Source organism: Falco cherrug, chromosome 1 (assembly GCF_023634085.1).
Source record: "Falco cherrug isolate bFalChe1 chromosome 1, bFalChe1.pri, whole genome shotgun sequence".
Classification (NCBI taxonomy): Eukaryota; Metazoa; Chordata; class Aves; order Falconiformes; family Falconidae; genus Falco; species Falco cherrug.
This window is the reverse complement of record NC_073697.1, coordinates 119562720-119579400: the sequence shown is the minus strand read 5'-3', so window position 1 is coordinate 119579400 and position 16681 is coordinate 119562720. Positions and strand designations below refer to the sequence as shown.

The following is a 16681-nucleotide window of genomic DNA, read 5'->3' as shown; positions in this document are numbered from 1 at the left end:
TGATGCCACAGCCCAGTGGCAGGCAGCTGCCTGTCCAGGAGCCAGCGGTGTGGCAACCAAACCCACCCCCACGATGGCCACTGCCTCCCAGCAGTGCCTGCCAGGCGGCCAGGGACACTCGCCCTGAGGGATGGAGGCCAGACAAACTGTGGCTTCACAGCCCAGGGATGGATTTCACGCTCTGAACACTCCGAGGTTGCTTTTAAAGAGGACACTTCCTCAGCAGAGAACTGGGATTATTTATTGTTTGTTTTCCTCCACAGCAGCCTCCTGCGTGGACAGGCACAGCCATCCCTTGGGGTGCGTGGGGATGCCACCTCCTCAGCCTGACAGAGATGAAGTGTTGTAGGTTGCTTTCTTCAGGGTGTCCAGGAAGAACTGCTCCTTCTCTAAGAAATCATGGTCCTAAGAGAGGGATAGATGGCACGGATATCAGAGTGCCACAGAAATGGGGTCACAGGCCAGGGTGCTGCTCACGAGTGATGGGAGTATCCCAAACCCTCCTCCATGCAGCGAGCAGCGGGCAGGTACCCATCTGTGGTAGCCCCCGGGGTGTACGGGCTCCCCACAGAGCCCATAACCTCACACTGAGTGAGACCCACAGAGGAAGCCTCAAAGAGCATCCCTGCCTGGGGAAGGACCCAGCAGGGAAGCAGGGGGCTGAGGATGGGGACATCATGAAGCCAGAGCCCAGCAGAGCTGGCTTCTGCCACCCGGGGATGGGGCAATGCCATCAAGCCAAGGATGTTATCAATCAGCCTGAAACAAGCCGTGAGGACGCACCAACCCTTGCTGCTGGTATCACTCTTCTAGGTGCCCACGGCTTCTGCGAGCCCACCCAGCCCAGCAGCTCAGCAACGATCTCACACCCACCCTGTGGCTGTCAGGCTCAACCCAGGCTTCACCCAGCCCTGCTCCCACCCAGCTGGTTTGAAGCCCTTTCCAGCCCTGGTTTCCCACCACCTCACCTGCTGGGCCCTGTGCTTCAGCAGCAACAATGTGGCGTAGAGCTCGGTGGGGCCAGCCCCAGTGTCCCTGCTACCCCCTGGGCTATGCCAAGGGAGCGCGCTGGTGGGAAGTGGAAAACCTGGAACAAGAGCCCAACCGTGTGGTACCGCTGCTGTTAGAGGAACAGCAGACGGACAAGTGTCCCTTTTTTTGCTGCCTGCATGTCCCTGCAGCAGGGTCCTCCCCAACCTCCCACTGCAAACGGCCTTTAATCCACCTGCCTCTCCCTTCCTGCCCCCTCTACCCCCTCCTGGCACTGCCCTGGCTCAGAGGTCTCTGCTGAGCTCCTTCAGAGGATGAGGAGGCCAACTCACATCTGAGTGTGTGATGAGCCCCCAGGAACATCCCAAGCCTCCTGAGAAGTGGAATACAAGTGCAACTGGCCCCCAGCATGTCCCCCCCCCCTCCCCCAGCAGCGTGCAGGAAGCCTTACACGGTGTGCTGGAGAGGCCTTTCCTAGGGGCACTGAGGCCCTGGTTTGTGTTCAGCAGCATCGCAGAGTTGGTGGGCAGTTCCTCACGTATCTGTTCGAGCTGTCTCCTCTGGCGAGCCATGCTCAGTCGCTCCTGCCCCATCCCCGGGAGAAAGAGAGAGAAACTGTTGGCAAAGGTTCAGGCCCTTGGCACAGCAGCCCCAGGCCAAGAAGGAAAGGCAAGGGAGTATTTGCCTCGTGAAGACGCTGTTCCTGCTGCTTCAGCTGCTCCAGCTGCTGCTCCATGACCTGCAGCCTCCTCTGGTGCTCCGACTCTATCCTGCACGCCTCTTGCAGGGCTTGCTCCCCTTCCTTGTACTTCTGGGATGAGAGCTGCAAGGCAGAGCAGCTGAGGAGGCTGGGGACAGGGACTCTCGCTGCCCTGGGGCAGGGCTCCTTTGTGCACCCCCTGTTCCCCTCCCAGGACAGCGTTGGGATTCACCACTCAGGGAGGGATGTGAAACCCCAGCTGTGAATTGCAGCGCAGGTGCTCCACTTACCTTGGTCGTGCTTTTAATCTCCTCCTCCTGCTGCTGGATGCGCAGTGTGGCCCTGTTCACCTTCTCCTTCTCCAGCCTCAGCTCCTGCCAGGACTTGTCCAGCAGCTCCCTGTCCCTCACCAGCTGCTCCTCCTTGGTTTTCAGCTCATGGCTCCAGATCTTCAGCTCTGCCTGCTCCTGGGATGGGCATGGGGAAAATCAATGCACTACCTGCCCTATCCTGGACACTATCTCATGTCCCCCCAAGTGATGGGAGAGATCTGCCCCTGTTTTCCTTCTTGTGTTTGCCAGTTTGGGGTGCAGAGCAACACCACCAGGTACCCAACCAATGCTCTCATCCACCCACCCTTGGGCAGCAGGGTTGGCAGAGCTGGGATTGTACAGGCGCGCACACACACACACACTCCTTCCCCAGAAAGGACGGAGCCCCTCACCCATGCTACACACTCTAAAACATGCTCAAGGCTTGGCAGTTTGTCAGCAGTGGAAATACCCAGCCTGAATGGTTATTTTCCACCCTGGCAGCCCTCAGAAATGCAGCTCTGCCACAGTCTGTGCCACATATCTCCTCTGGACAGCTCCAGGGGGGAGAACTGGCTCCAAACATGTCCCCATGGCATGGGGAGGTTCTGTTTAACCGACCATGGGGGTTTCCTCTCACCAGACTTACAATGGAGGCGGCTGTGCCTGGTCTGGCTGCCCAAACTCCTCACAGGCAAAGGGGAGAGACAGAGGTGACTGATGCTTCAGTCAACATCTAAAACAGGCTGGTGGAGGCTGCTCCTGGAACAGCCCGATTCTCACCACCGCAGTGGTGTCTCTTAAAACTTGTTTTAAACACCTGAAGGCAGGGCTGAACATCTCCCCGGTGGGCAGGACCCATCCGTGAGCTGCCAGGTGGTGCTGGAGGCCATGGAAAGGGGCTCTACTGTGGTACCTTGGCCAGGCTCATGATGGTGCCCTCTCTCTGTGAGTCCATCTTCAGGGCTTGGTCCATGTTGCGCTCCATCTGCTCCTTCCTCAGCTGCTGCTGGGTGTGAAATTCAGCCCACTCGGCTGCCAGCTTCCGTCGCTCCTCCGAGCACTTCTGCATCACGGACTTCTGCTCTTCCAGCAGAGCACTCTGGGGAGCGTTGCCAGAGAGGGAGAGAAGAAGCACTAAGTCCCATTCGCCACAGGATTTTTCTCCTTTAACCCATCTCTGCCGCGCAACATCTAGGGGCTGGTTCAAGCCCATGGTGCCTGGTGTGAACCCTGCACGCAGAGCTCTGGTCCCATGTTCCTCAAGAACCAGCACGTGCCATGCGCACACACCGCGGCCTCCTGCATCCGTGAGCCAGAGGGCTGGCCTGACTGCGATTCACCCTGTGTGAGGCTGAGGAGGCAGAGAGCTGCAGAAGGATGCTGCAGCCCAGCACCCAGCTCTTGCCTCCACCACACAATGCAGTGCAGCCCTGGAGATGTCTGCCCCACCTCACCTTTGCCCTCTCCAGCTCTGCTCGCTCCATGGACAGCTGCTGGGTCATGACTCGCCGCTGCTCCTCCAGTGAGTGCTGCAGTGATTCCACTTTGGATTGCTCTGCCGTTGCCCTCCATCGCTCCTGCGTTCAGACACAGAGGAGACAGATGCTATTCACAACCTCCAGGCCAGGAACCTCCAGTTGGTGAGACACGTACCCCATACCCAGACAGGAGGGCCGACCCGGGCAGAGGACACAGTGTGGGCTCACCTGCTCCAGCAGCCGAGTCTGCTCACTCAGCCTGGCCTCCATTTTAGCGATCACCTCCTGGAGTCGGCTCCGCTCCTCCTCCATGTCCCTCTGCTGCTGCGATAGCCTGTCCTGGAGCACTTGGGGAGAGGCACGAGCAGCATGAGGCGGGAAGTTCTTCCCTTCTATCCACACCATGTTCACAGAAAAACTGTGTGTGTTTGTGCTCATCACCCTTGGCACATCCCCAGGACACTGCTTTGTAAAAGGAAGACCCCGAGATGTCCAGTGACCAAGGCAGGCAAGGCTTTGCCAGCCTCAGCTCCCAGCCTCTGGCTGACTCAGAGCAACTTCTCCTTGTTTTCTGGGTACCCCCAGCTCCGGTGGAGACCCTGCAGCCGCTGCGGCACAGAGGAACGGCAGACATACCCTTGAGCTGCTCGTCCCGCTGCCGTACCCCCATGGCCAGCTCCTGGGAGGTGGTGTGGTGTGTGGCCTCCACCTTTCGCGAGAGGTCATGCAAGTTGCTGGAGAACTTCTCCATCTGCTCGATGATGCCATTCAGAGACCTGCAGAGAGAAGCGAGGGGAGGGTCACCCCTGTGGGACACACTTCATCTCACCGCAATGGAGAGGGGGATATTTGGTGGCCCAAAGGCTGGGCAGCCCTGCCCTGAACCTCTCTGGGTCACAGCAGAGCAGTAGGAAGATGCAGCTCCTGCTTACGGGGGGCACTGACGGGTATTACACAGCTCAGGGATGGCCCCTGTTGCCATGGTCCAAGCCTGGTTCGTGTAGGACAGGGAATGCTGTGGCCAGGGACCAATGTGGGAACACAACTGTCAGTACCTGGTGTACGATGTGGCGCTGGTCACTGCATCGATCTCCTGGTCTTTCAGCCGCTTCAGCCGCTGCAGCTGCTCTTCGTGGTCTTTGCGCATCTCCTGGACAGACACCCTGCGGGACACGGGGAAGGAGCCTGCCACAGGCTGGCACAAACCAGTGCTCCCCATGATGGGCACTGTGGGAGAGGCTTGGTTGTGGGGCTGAGAATCAGGTGCCAGGAGCTGAGCTGGCATGGGGGTCTGTCCTGGGGCATTCCACCGACAGGCATCCACATTTGGGATGGGCCCAATTTTGGGGTTATGAGCTCCTCTACCAAAAACTGATTTGTCATTGACCCAAACTATGCGGACATCAGTGACTCACTGACCTGAATAAAAGGGATTTGGGGGAAGATAAAACATTGGGTTCAGCGTCTTTCAAAATACAATGCATTCACTCTGAAACCATGTCTCCAGTCAGATCTCCCTGTGTCCACCTACAAAGCAAATCCCCGTTCCAAAAGGCACCAAGCTGCCCACAACCCAGTGCTTCTGGAGTCTGGTTTCTCCTTTCACCATGTCCCCAAACCACTCCCTGGTTCCTTCGCTGAGACTGTGGGTACCAGCCACACGTGTGTGCCACTCGTGCCACTCTCACCTCTGCAGCTCTTGCAGACGCTCCATCTCCAGCTTGTTCTGCTGCTCCAGCGTGGCCAGGCGCTGCTGGTGCTGCGCCAGCAGCTCTGCCCGTGCCCGCTCCGCATCCTGGCTCTGCAGCAGAAGCTGAGACATCAGCTGCTCCTTCTCCAGCCGCAGCCTCTCCTCCCGCTGCCCGTAGGTGTCCTCCACCACCTTCACCTGGTTCCTGCCCCGAGAGGTCACAGCCAGGAAGAAGTGTTGCTTCCACAGCAATACCCAGCACTCCCCCCCCCCAGAGCGCACACAGGGGTTTGGGAGCAGATCAGTGTTGCTGTGTGCATGGCGAAACACGCAGACCTGAGCCCTGAACCCTCCTGCTACTGCCCAGTGTGCTGCCTGGTTGGGGGTGCGCTGGCAATGGGACCAGCCCCTCCTCCTTGTCACCCAGGGGACAGTGGTGGTGAGAGTGGACTCCCATGTTGGCTCACCTGTGGGGCTGCTCTCTGCCCCCACCATGTCCACATCGACATGGCTCTGCGCCCACCTGCCCCAGGGGCGGATTTGGGAAGCATCCCAGCACTCCCACCCCAGGAGAGACAGAGCTGTAGGCAAGGAGGGAAGCACAGGTGAGAGGCTGGTACCTGTGGGTGCTCTCAAGGAGATTCAGTTCCTCCTGGTGCCGCTGCTGGAGATTTTCCAGCAACAGTTTGCGCTGTGTCCGCTCCAGCTCCAGCATTCGGACCTGCCAGGCACCCGGAGAGAAAGTCCTTCTGCTGCCCTGGGGACAGAACTCCCACAGCAGCACTTGGTGGCCATAGGCATCTCTGGACAGGGAGGTTTCACCTCTCTCCCCTGTCACCCTGATGCTATTGGGACAGGATATGGCTCCTTCTCCTCCCTCTGGGTCACCCGTGGTCCCCCATTCAGCAGGCAATGGGGCTCACCTGGCTCTCCAGCTCTGCCACACGGGCCTGGGCGCTCAGCAGTGCTGCCTGGCAGCCTGATGCATCCTCATGGAGCTGGGCTGCGGGAGCCCCCTGCCTCGTCTCATGCTGCAAGCCCGGGGCCGAGAACTCTGCCTACAAGGATGGAGAGAGAAGATTGAGGTCCTTCAGGATCAGTGGCTTTGTGGTGCGGCCATCAGCCTCCAAAAGAAGGCACCTGCCTTACCTGCAGCTGCGGGGCAGCCTGGACATGTGCCCTGGGTGCAGGAACCTGCGGAGACACAGGGATGCTCTCAGGGAGGTAAAGCCCTGGGGAGAACATCTCCTCCTAGCCTGGAAACGGCGATCCATCTCCAGCCTACTGCAGTACCACCCCCACCCCCTCCCCAGCCCAATCCCAGTGCTGGCGTGGGTCCCTTCTCCCCAGGTGACACTCGGCAGCCCCCACCCCAGACACAAGCATGCTGCGCTCTTCCTTCTCTGGGGGCAGAATCAAGGCTGAGACCACAAGCCCTCTGGGAGACAACATGTGTCCCACCACCAGGGCAGGGCGAGGAGGCCCAGCTGGATGAGGAGAGGCTTCAAAGACCAAGCAAGAGCTGCCTTCTCTGTGAAAGGCTTCAATTCTCCTTCAGTTGTCTAGAAATAATCTCAGAGCATCTTCAACACTATACTGGGGAAAATCAACTGAAGAAAAAGTCCTTTATCACCTGGAGCCTCTGTTGTCTAGTTAATATAATATATATATATATGCCTGGGGAACTGTGTAAATGCTGCTCAGGCCATGCAGGGCTATAAACACACATGATTTACAAAGCATCCATAGCACCCGTGCTTTGGCCTGATAAACGCAACTTGTGGCACCTCGGGGAGCTCCAAACTCTTTGCCTCCATGAACACGGCTTCCCAGAGATGCAAAGTGGGGCACATCCTTCCTCAGGCCGAGGGAGCACGGACCGAGTGGGATGGCGGCGAGTCGGCAGCGGAGGGCTCGCGATCGCTGCCCTGATCCTGCACCACTCGGGGCACGGACCCAGCACACCTACCTGAGTGAGCAGGGCAGGGCCTGGCGCCTCCTGCTTTCCTGGGAATGAGCCTGTAGAGGCTGAAAATTGGACAAGTCCATGATTTGAATATAGCAATGGGAACCATTCCCTCCCAGCAGGATGAGGGCCTGGGTCTCCTGGGCACAGCGATGAGGGTCGCGCTCCGCTCTGGGAGCTGGCAATGGGGGCAGAGGGTCAGACAGGCTTGTCCGTGTCTGCATCCCCACTCCACACACAACGGTGGGACTCTGCTCTGCAGAGTAAATCAGGGGACAAAGCACAGCTCCTCCTCCATCTCCTTCACCTAGGGAGGAGACTGGGTCCCCTAAGCCACTTTCAGCGGCCTCTGAACCGGTGCACAGCCACAGCCCAGAGCAGAAGGGGGTCTTTCCAGCACATAGCACTGGTGGGACAAGTGTGGGGGCAGCAAAGGGAAGACAGATGGGGCAGCGTGAACTTATGCACACCCATTGCTCAGGCAAAGCGAGTCCCTCACAGCCTTCTGAAACCCCAAAGGCAGCACTGCGGAGCTCAGTGTGCCCCAGCACACCAGCTGAAATGGGGATGGTGGGATCCTGCAGCTCAGCAACCTGCTCCGACAATGGCTGGTCAAAGCCTGGGCAGCATTCATGTGGCCAAGGGAAGTGCTGTGGTTCCTGCCTTTTTTGGGGGGTTGGTTTTGGTTTTTTTTCAGGGCAGGGAGGCCCTTCTCCGCATACCAAACTGTACAAATCTCTGCTGCCCAAACGGTACAACCACAGGAAACGCACCCAAGGCACCGGCATTTCTGGAGGGATGCCCCTTCGCAGGATCCGATGGTTGAACCAAGGCTTGTTTCGCGGTGCTGAGCCAGGGGACCGGCTGCCTGTGTGGGCACAGAGACACAAGTGACGCACAGCAGTGTCACAGCGCAGGGAGAGGCACGCAGACATTATCCCGCTTGGCATTTTTGTAAGTTTAAAGCTTGGCTGTCACACTGTGATCGAACAGGCAAGAGCCCGACGATCCTTCAGCGCTGCCTTCCTTCCCGGTTACACAGGTCCCAGACCAAAGTGGTCACGGCTGGCTACCAGCCCTCCCCGCTCCCCCACCTACACATGCAGCCGCTTCCCACAGGAATTCTCCCTTGTGGAGGTGTCTGAAAGGTGAAGGAGGCCTCACCTGGAGCCATCTGCACTCGCTGTCTGGTCCTGCGGGACAGCTGCCTGCTGCGGTGCTCCTGCGGGGCTGGCTGGCTGGCTGGAAGCAAAAAACATCCCATGGGGGAGAGCCCAGGAGGCAAGGAAAGACAAGATCCTTTCCCTCAACACCAGTTCCTGCCTTGCAGGTGAAAACCTATCCCACTCAGCTGCGGCAGGATTCAACCTGTTGGCTTCAGAGGGAGCAAAGACACCTCAGAACCTCCATCTCTGGAGGAACACCAGTTCCTCCTTGCTGCATCCACCCCCTTCCCCTGGGCAACATGCCCCTGCCCACGACACACACGGCTGCTTCTCTGCAATTCACTTCTGAGTCCCATCCCAATGGCACAAGCCTGAACCCGTCTGTGCCAACTCAGCTGGAGGAGGTGGTTTTCCTGGAACTAGGAGGAATGAAGGGGAAAGAAGGCAGGAATGAGGAGCATGCGTGGAGCTCGTGGGGGTATGCTGATCCAGGACAATCCCACAGGACCTGGGGCAGCACGTGCAATCTCAGCCATGACTAGAAGGAGAGCCCAGAGGTGCGATGGCCCTGCAGGCTGCACCAGTGGGAGAAACCTCTGCGTTATTAACCCAACCCGAGGGAAGAGAGCGCTTAAAATGGATTTCTTAAATCCGAGCAGAGGATTTCTGAGACGTCCTGTTGGAGCAGCTGCATGATGGGAGCCCTGTGGCCACCAACTGTGCTTTTACCTGACAGGAGAGTGGGGATCCAGCCCTCCTTCTGGGGACTCCAAGGGCTTGGCACTTTGCTCCTGAGCCTTCGCCTGTGCTTGGGCTTTCTTGCGAGACAAGGCAGCACTCAGCCAGTTGTCTTCCTCCAGCGGGTCAGGTTTAGCCAGCACTGCCTCTGCAGCCGGGAGCTGGCTGGTGGGGCCGGGCTGCTGGGCTGTGCCAGGGCTGGGGTAGCTCACTGCAGGACTGGCTTTTGCTGCAGATGTTGGCTTCAAATCCATAAAATCCTCATCTTTCAAGCCCAGCCAGTCACCTCTAGTCCGGCTGCTCCGCACAGGGCTGTGGCTGGCTGAAGGAGGAGATTTGGAGCGGGGTTCTGGTTTTGGTTCGCTGCTGTTCTCGGCTGGAAACCTGCTGCAAGGAGAAGCAGTCACATACGTGCCTGTGAGAGGACCCCGGGGACCCTGCCCGGGGACCCTGCCCGCTCTGCCGCGGGGCCAGCGTGGCTGCTGGCTGGAGCTCCACACGCAGAGCACAATACCCCACAGGCTGCCTCCTCGCCAGCTGGCCCTTGGGCATGGAGGCCACCGTCGGCTGGTACGCTCCAAAGACAAAATCCTCCTTGTCCCAGCCGTCTTCCTTCTCTGTTCAGACAAGCAGCTTTGAGTCAGCGCCTAGAGGAGCGGCTGTTTGCAAAGACACCAGCCCTCCTCCTCCTCCCCTGCAATTCCCACTGCGATTGCTGCCTCTGGGAAGACACAGCTGGAAACATCTTCCCTGGAAACCTGCGAGCAACGTGTCTCCTCCACGTGGCTGGGAAAAGTTGCTTTGCTGAGAATCAGTCCATGTCCAAAGGCAAGTGAGTTACAGCTGCTGTGCAAATGCCCCCAGGCTGCCTCGAAGGCAGGGTGCAACACCTTTGCATCAGTCACCTTTGCCCCAGAGCTGACTGGGAGCCCATTAGCCACCCTGCTGACCACTACAGAAAGGGTATTTCCCCTTCAAGGACATTAGAAATCAATCTCGCCCTCCCAAGCCAACGCCATCACCTCTGCAGACCTTCCCAGCATCCCTGGCCACGCTCACCTGGCTGCTTTTGGTACTTCTTATCCAGTTTGAACTCTCTGCGCTCTCCTGTGCCTGGCTGTTCCAGGATTTTGGCCACGGAATTTCGTCCCAGCAACTCATCCAGCTTGGAGCGGGCTGGCCGGAGCACCTCTCTGTTGGTGACACAGTGGCAGATAGGTTTCCCTGGGAGGCAGGGCTGTTTCTTGTCACACAGCCTTGCCAGGGTGCTCTGGCTCTTCTCTGTGAAACAAGGCTGCTCTTGCCCCTTTCTGGGACCCACAGGCAGAAGCTCCAGCATCCCCGTCCCCCCCAGCATGCTGGCACCATCCCAACGCACAAGCCATCCCCTGCTTTACCCTCACTGCCTCTTCATTGCCCTTACTTTTCTGCCTTCTTTCCCTGCTTCTCAGCTCCTTTTGAGCCACTGCCAAGTCCCAGCGCATGCATCAGGTCATCATCGGTATCTTCAAAAGTGAGCTCAGCCCTCCTCTGGACTGGGGCCACAGTGTGCAGGGGCGTCTGGGGTGGAGGTGGCTCTGTGGATGGGATCACACATGGTAAAGGTTTGATCAGGGCTTTTTTTTTTTTTTTTTAAACAGGAGATCAAAGCATCCCTGCCTGCTCTTATCTCTCAGGACCATTTAAAAAAGTAATTTTTAAGATCAGCGAACAGATCTCACAGCAAGTAACACAGCGGCAATGCACTACTGCCTGGTCTGCAGCCATGCATCCACTGATGGGACACTGCTGGGTGCCACTGACACTGGGGTTTCCAGCTCTGGATAACGCCAGGAGCTTCTTTACCTTTGAAAGTTTCCAGTCAGATAATTCCTGTCCCCTTTTGCCTAAAGTCCCTCTCTACCAACACACCTTAGTCCTTGCCCTAACCCACCAGCTGCTACTTGCATCCAGAGTAGATTTATCAGGGTGAAAGGTGATTTTAGGGGACCCTCAGACCCATTAGCATCCCTGCTGCAGGAACAAGAGGGACAAGTGCCTGTAACACAGCCACAGCTGGATCCCACCCAGAGGTGCCCCAGTTGTGGTGTGGCACGGACCGGTGCTGCTCTCAGACACCCAAATCCTGACCCAGAAAATTTGTTCTCAGTTGGCAATGCGTGCAGAACGGGCTGGATGAGGTCAAAGGTAAGATCAGAGCCTCCATTCCTGGAAAGGAAAGCTCAGCTCCGTAATCTGTGGCGCACTGCAAGTATCAAGCACTTGGTGAGCTGTGGCACAATTAACCCTGTTACCAAGCTGCTCTATAAATTACGTTACTGGTTAATAAGAGGTAGGACTAGGTGGCTTTCAATGTAATAATTTTGGATCTCACACAGACTAATCCATGCTGCTGATTTATGTAATACAAAGGATGCACTGAGCAACCCCACTTACCTTTCTCTTTGCTCTGTTCTGGTTTTTCCTCAGAGCTGTTTTTAGCGCCTGTTGGAGCTGGTTTCTTGGGAGCATCCTGCTCCTCATCAGATAAAAGTCCTGCCAAAGGATCATCTAAATCTGGGAATTACCCAGCAGGTACAGGAAAAGAGAATAACAAAACAAACAAACAAACGCAACGTTATTTAGAAGAAGAGTTCTGCACTACGCCAGCCACTGTTCCCCGCAACGTGCACATGGGGACAGCAGAGTGTATCTGCCCAAAGCCATGAGCGTGGGTCCTGCAGGGACCTGGGATACCCTTGAGTCTCCCTGAACTTCAAACACTCAAAGACTTAGATTTCCGTTCAGTTTTTCCACATTTTCATCCTCCCAGAAGAAAATAACTCAAAAATTTGGGTGCTTTAATGCCTGAACACAGCTTAGGCAAAGAAAAAGGGGAGAAAGGCCACCTAAATCACCTAAAGCCCATTAGTGATTTTAACAGATCCTGATCTTTGTTAAAGCACAGGCTTTGAGAACCAGATTTCAGCTGTGCCAGGAAACCACTCCCCTGTTCAGAAGCTGGACAGAATCCCCCCTGACACAGGGGCTCCCAAGTGTTACAATCATTAAAAACCAAAGCACATATAAAAATGCAAATGCCCCCAGGAATCACCCCCCAGCCCTGTCCTGGGGAGGGCCTCAAATGCAGAGGTTTTTTTCCCTTTGGTCACCTCTGAAGGATTACATTTGCACTAGCATCATAGGGGTGAAGGACTCCGTATCTTATTAACCAGTCAAGCCTCCAGCTAACAGACGAGGCAAGCTACAGGCAAAGAGCACGGGCAGAGCCCCCAGTGCCCCCCCGCAGCCGCGTGAAGTGAGATCCCACCTTCAAAGTTAAGTTTCTTGTTGTGTCGGGGAGCAGCAGGGGACGAGAGCGCCTTCTTTTCCATCGCAGGCACTTTCTCTCCTAGAAAGAGAGGCCACGGCTCTCAGAGACAAGGTACTGCAGAAATGCCCCTGTCCCACCCTAGCTAAGGGTCGCTTTTTGGGTGGCAGCCCCCTAAAAGCACCCGCTGTGATGGACAGACCCCCCCACAGCCCTGCCAGGTGCACATCTCTCCGGAGGGGTCTCCTTGCAAGCAGAGGAGAAAAGGGCCAGGGGAAGACCAGGGCACTTTAGGGACTGGCAGATCTGAAATGTAGCTCCTCTGGCTCTCCTTGCCCCCAGAGCAGGGGGCTCCCCACCAGAAACACTTTGCACCGCCCCAGGGAACAGCCGAGTGGTGTTTGGTGGGAGGTGGCAGCGGCTGCTGGTGTGAGTGACGTCCAGGGATCTCCTAAGGGATAACACATGGCCAGAATAACACTCCCGCAAAAAGCAACCAGGAAAAGCATTTTAGGGAACAAATCCACTTTTTGCTCCGTATCCCAGATAAGGACAGGAAAATATCCCTGCTCGTTTACAATCAGGGTGTGAAAAGAATAGCAGAATCTCCTTTTTACCTTCCTCAGGAGCTACCAGCTTCCCTGTGTTTTTTACTCCTCCTCCCAAGGAGTCACATTTCCCAGGACCTTTCACAGTTGTCTTCCCTGGCCCAGAACTGGGTTTCGGGATTCCCAGGAGATCAGCTTCCATGTCATCCATATCCTGGAAAGCAAGAGGACAAGGATGGGGAGCAGGGTGAGAGCTGCTTCTCCCTTCGGAGGCTGGTGCTGGAGGCCATGGCAGCGCGCTGGGGCGGAGATGGAGGGGATGCATGGAGATGGAGGGGATGCATGGAGATGGAGGGGATGCATGGAGATGGAGGGGATGCATGGAGATGGAGGGGATGCATGGAGATGGAGGGGATGCATGGAGATGGAGGGGATGCATGGAGATGGAGGGGATGCATGGAGATGGAGGGGATTTAAGGACTTGCCTTCAGGGTCTGCAGCACAGCTTGCGGGTCTGTGTCGGAGACACTGGATCCCTGCATGCCAGGGAGGGGAGACATCAGAGGGGAAGAGATTTTTGGAAACTCCTCACCCCTTACCCCATATCCCTTGATATCCATTTTATGAGATGGAAGAATACATGCCCAGCTCCTCCTGGTGACCTCCTCTCTGGAAACCCCCTGTGCCCCAATTCCTTTGCTGAGATCCTGCTGCCTCTAGGAGAAGCATCAGGAAAACCCAAGGCCATTGCTCTGGGTGAAGGTCCTTCCTACAACACTTTACCCAAAGTGCACCCAGGAAGGCTGGGCTGCAGCAGCACGTGCCCCCCAGCTTTGCTCCATCTCACCCAAGGCACCAGGAAGCCCTTCTTCCACCACCACCCCCGCCCTGTCCCCACCCCACTGGGATGCTGGAGAGGGGTTACCTCTTCAGCCAGACATCACAGCTCATCGCTGACACCCCACTGCTGACCTGGCCGGGGTGATACCGCCGCAACCTTGGCCCGGCTCAGCCCCAGCCCTCGGGACTCCCAGGCTCTTTCCTGAACCTTGGACTCACCTCTGCAGAATTTATGTCCTTCGCAGGGAGTCTGTCGAAGAAATCATCTTCTAAAATGGACCTATGACACAAGCCCGGGGGTTAGCAGCACCACACGTGAGCTCGGCCAGTGTGTCCAGGGACAGCCAAGCCAGGCCAGGCAGCGGGAGGCAGAGGAGACCACACGGGGCTGCCACACCAGCCGCATCGTACAACGGAGAAAATGAGGCTAAAATAGCACTGGGATAAAGGACAGCAGTGCTGGGACTGCTCTATTTAAGCAACTGTTACAAAGCAGATTTACAGAAGATGTACAAGGCTGGGGGACACCCAACTCTTGCTGGAAAGCTTCGGGCTCTGGGCTCCCAGTTCCCAAAGGCATCGCAGAAGATAACTCGCCTTCCCAGGCAATCACTGTTGGGGCAGGGAGGGAGGTGGAAAAGCCAAGGATGGGGCAGATCAGAAGGATTTGGGGAGGACAAAGAGATCTTCAAGTGAGATCTCTCACAGGAGAGGCTGTGTCTGAAAGGCACTCACTTCTTTCTGGCCTGCAAGCCAGTGTCCTGGGCTCTCCTACTGCTGCCCACAGCTGGCTGGGAAGCTTCGGCAGATTTAAGAGAGGTTTCATCTGGAAACAAGACGGGGAGAGATGAGGATGATGGACACGGGCATATTCCTGACCTAGGCACTCCAAAGGGGGATCTGCTGTCTACCCCGGGGCCACAGAGGCTTTTAATCAGAGGTGAACTTCACTTTGCCTCCCCAAAAGCTGATGTCCAGACTATTCAATGGCCTCTGACTCCGAGAAGCCCTGCTCCCTGCTCCATCCCCTCCTCACAGCTGGAGCCCCCTTGCAAATGGCTGTTGCACCAGCACCTCCTGCTCCCAGGAGGGGAGTAAGAATAGAAGGACGCTGCCCTTTCAGCTGAGAAGAAGGTTCGTTTTACCATCATAGCCCAGGAGGTCACCAAGCACATCATCGATGGAGCCTGAAATGAGACAAATTAAGCTGTAGAGGCAGGTGAGCTCACCAAGCAGGCATAGGAAAGCTCCCAGTTTCAGTATGGCTTGCTCTTTGGAAATCTGCTAGAATAAAGTTTTGGTCTTAAGCATCATCAGCATAAGGCCTTCCTTGTCAGTCTAGAGAGAACTGCCAGGACCTGATCAGTATTTTGTGGATAAAAAATTTAGCTTCACTTAGCCAGAAATGGGGTATCTTTATCAAATGAACCAGCTGCTTTGTATTCAGTTAGTCACTGGCCACAAGCAGCACTTAACCTGTGAGCTCTCACCCCGCAGGATCTCGAGTCCCTGGGCAACCCCAAAAGCACTGCTTCAGTAGCAGGGGCTGCAAGAGGCCTCCAAACAGTATCCCTCCAAACAGGGATAAGGTGATGGGAAGAACTGAAACAAATGCTTAAATTCTCCCCTGAATTTGGGAAAGCCCACAAGAAAAGAATGTGGGACCTCAATAAACAAATCCGCTTGATGTGAGAGGCAGGTGAAAATCTCTGGTTCAGGAACAACATGATGATGCACTCAACCATCTGCAACTTTCAGACAAGGATCATGAAACACTTCAGTAGCCAGGACTGCCACCTGAGAGTGTCCCCCCGCCCTCTGCCCCAGGCATTCCCAGCAGATCAAAGCACCTACGGACAGCAAAAGGAAAGCCTGCAGCATATGTACGTACCTCTTAAACTTTTCTTGGGTTTTGTAGCCTAGAGAGAAAGAAAAATTCCCTCATTAGAAAATGAGGCAAGTCTGTCCTGGACTTTCTCAAAACACACTAAAGCCAGAGGCAGGTTTCTCCAGAGCATCCCATAAACAGCAGCGAGGCCCTCCTCCTGCCCGTGCTGTTTGGGAAATGACAAGTGAAATGCAGAACTACAAAGATATTTCCAACTTCAGAGACACGGGTGAGCACAGCCCCTCCTGACTGCCAGCTGGGCAGGACCCTCCAGCCCTTGGGATCACTTCTGCCTCCAGGCAGAGCTGCCAGAGCATCAGATCCGGATTTCCCAGCCCTGCCTCAGCCCCGTACCACAGGGCCACACTCACCATCAGCGTCCGTTTACGGATTCTTCTTCCACCTTGCAGGGGGACCCGGCACCACTGGTCACATCCACACCAACCTCCTGCCTGAAGGGAGAGGAGGGTTCCCCGATGTGCCACCACGGCCGGAGGCACCTCTCCCACAGAGATGTCCCTCTCCGGCTCGGGGGGCTGCAGCCTGCCAGGCTGGCTCCGCGCCGCCCCCACCCCCCGAGCCCCTCTCAACAAGGCTCCATTTGAGTCTGAAAAACACCCCCCCCGCTCCCCAAACCGGCTTCGTGCTCCTGCAGCCCGGCGGGGACATCACCCCCCCCCCAGGGAACCACGGAGGGAGAAGGTTCCGGCCGCCCCCGACCCCAGCACAGCCCGGGGGGGTCCCGCTTAGCCCAGAGCCTGCGGAGCAGCCAGGGGCAGAGGGAGGGAAACCCCCCCACCCCCCCCCCCCTTGGGTCCGGGGCACCCGCGGGGACCTGGGACAAGCAAAGCGCTGCTGGAGGCGAGGGGTGCGCGGTCCGGAGGCGCGGAGCCCCCCACCTACCGCTCAACCGCCCCCCGGCGCCGCCTCTGCGCATCCCGTTGCCATGGCGCCCGCTGCCCCCTGACCCCGGCGCCCCGCGCCAGCGCCCGCCAGACCCCGAGCCCGCAGCCCCCCAGGGCCGAGCCCGCAGCCCCCCGAACCCGCAGCCCC

The 16681-nt window shown here is 57.1% G+C and overlaps 1 protein-coding gene across 3 annotated transcripts; it reads right to left on the bottom strand.

The window, feature by feature from the left end:
- Positions 1 to 219: 219 nt before the first annotated feature.
- On the bottom strand, positions 220 to 16642 carry FBF1 (Fas binding factor 1). Of its 3 annotated transcripts, XM_055700635.1 has the most exons (31): positions 16532 to 16642; positions 16000 to 16080; positions 15632 to 15659; positions 14886 to 14927; positions 14476 to 14566; positions 13960 to 14020; positions 13386 to 13436; positions 12970 to 13114; positions 12353 to 12433; positions 11479 to 11598; positions 10466 to 10619; positions 10102 to 10235; positions 9557 to 9659; positions 9034 to 9429; positions 8303 to 8380; positions 7912 to 8006; positions 7142 to 7200; positions 6322 to 6366; positions 6096 to 6230; positions 5793 to 5893; positions 5171 to 5377; positions 4538 to 4645; positions 4119 to 4258; positions 3711 to 3829; positions 3459 to 3581; positions 2918 to 3103; positions 1981 to 2157; positions 1676 to 1813; positions 1442 to 1574; positions 969 to 1087; positions 220 to 405 (listed from the first exon to the last, which is right to left on the bottom strand). In XM_055700635.1, the coding sequence occupies exons 2-31, from the start codon at positions 16000 to 16002 to the stop codon at positions 322 to 324; spliced, it is 3456 nt and encodes a 1151-aa protein (XP_055556610.1). In that variant the 5' UTR covers positions 16003 to 16080; positions 16532 to 16642; the 3' UTR covers positions 220 to 321. The 3 variants fall into 3 exon arrangements, with proteins under 3 accessions (XP_055556610.1, XP_055556608.1, XP_055556609.1); XM_055700633.1 differs by lacking the exon at positions 1676 to 1813; XM_055700634.1 differs by lacking the exon at positions 1676 to 1813 and having other exon boundaries at positions 9034 to 9426.
- Between the last annotated feature and the right edge of the window lie 39 nt (positions 16643 to 16681).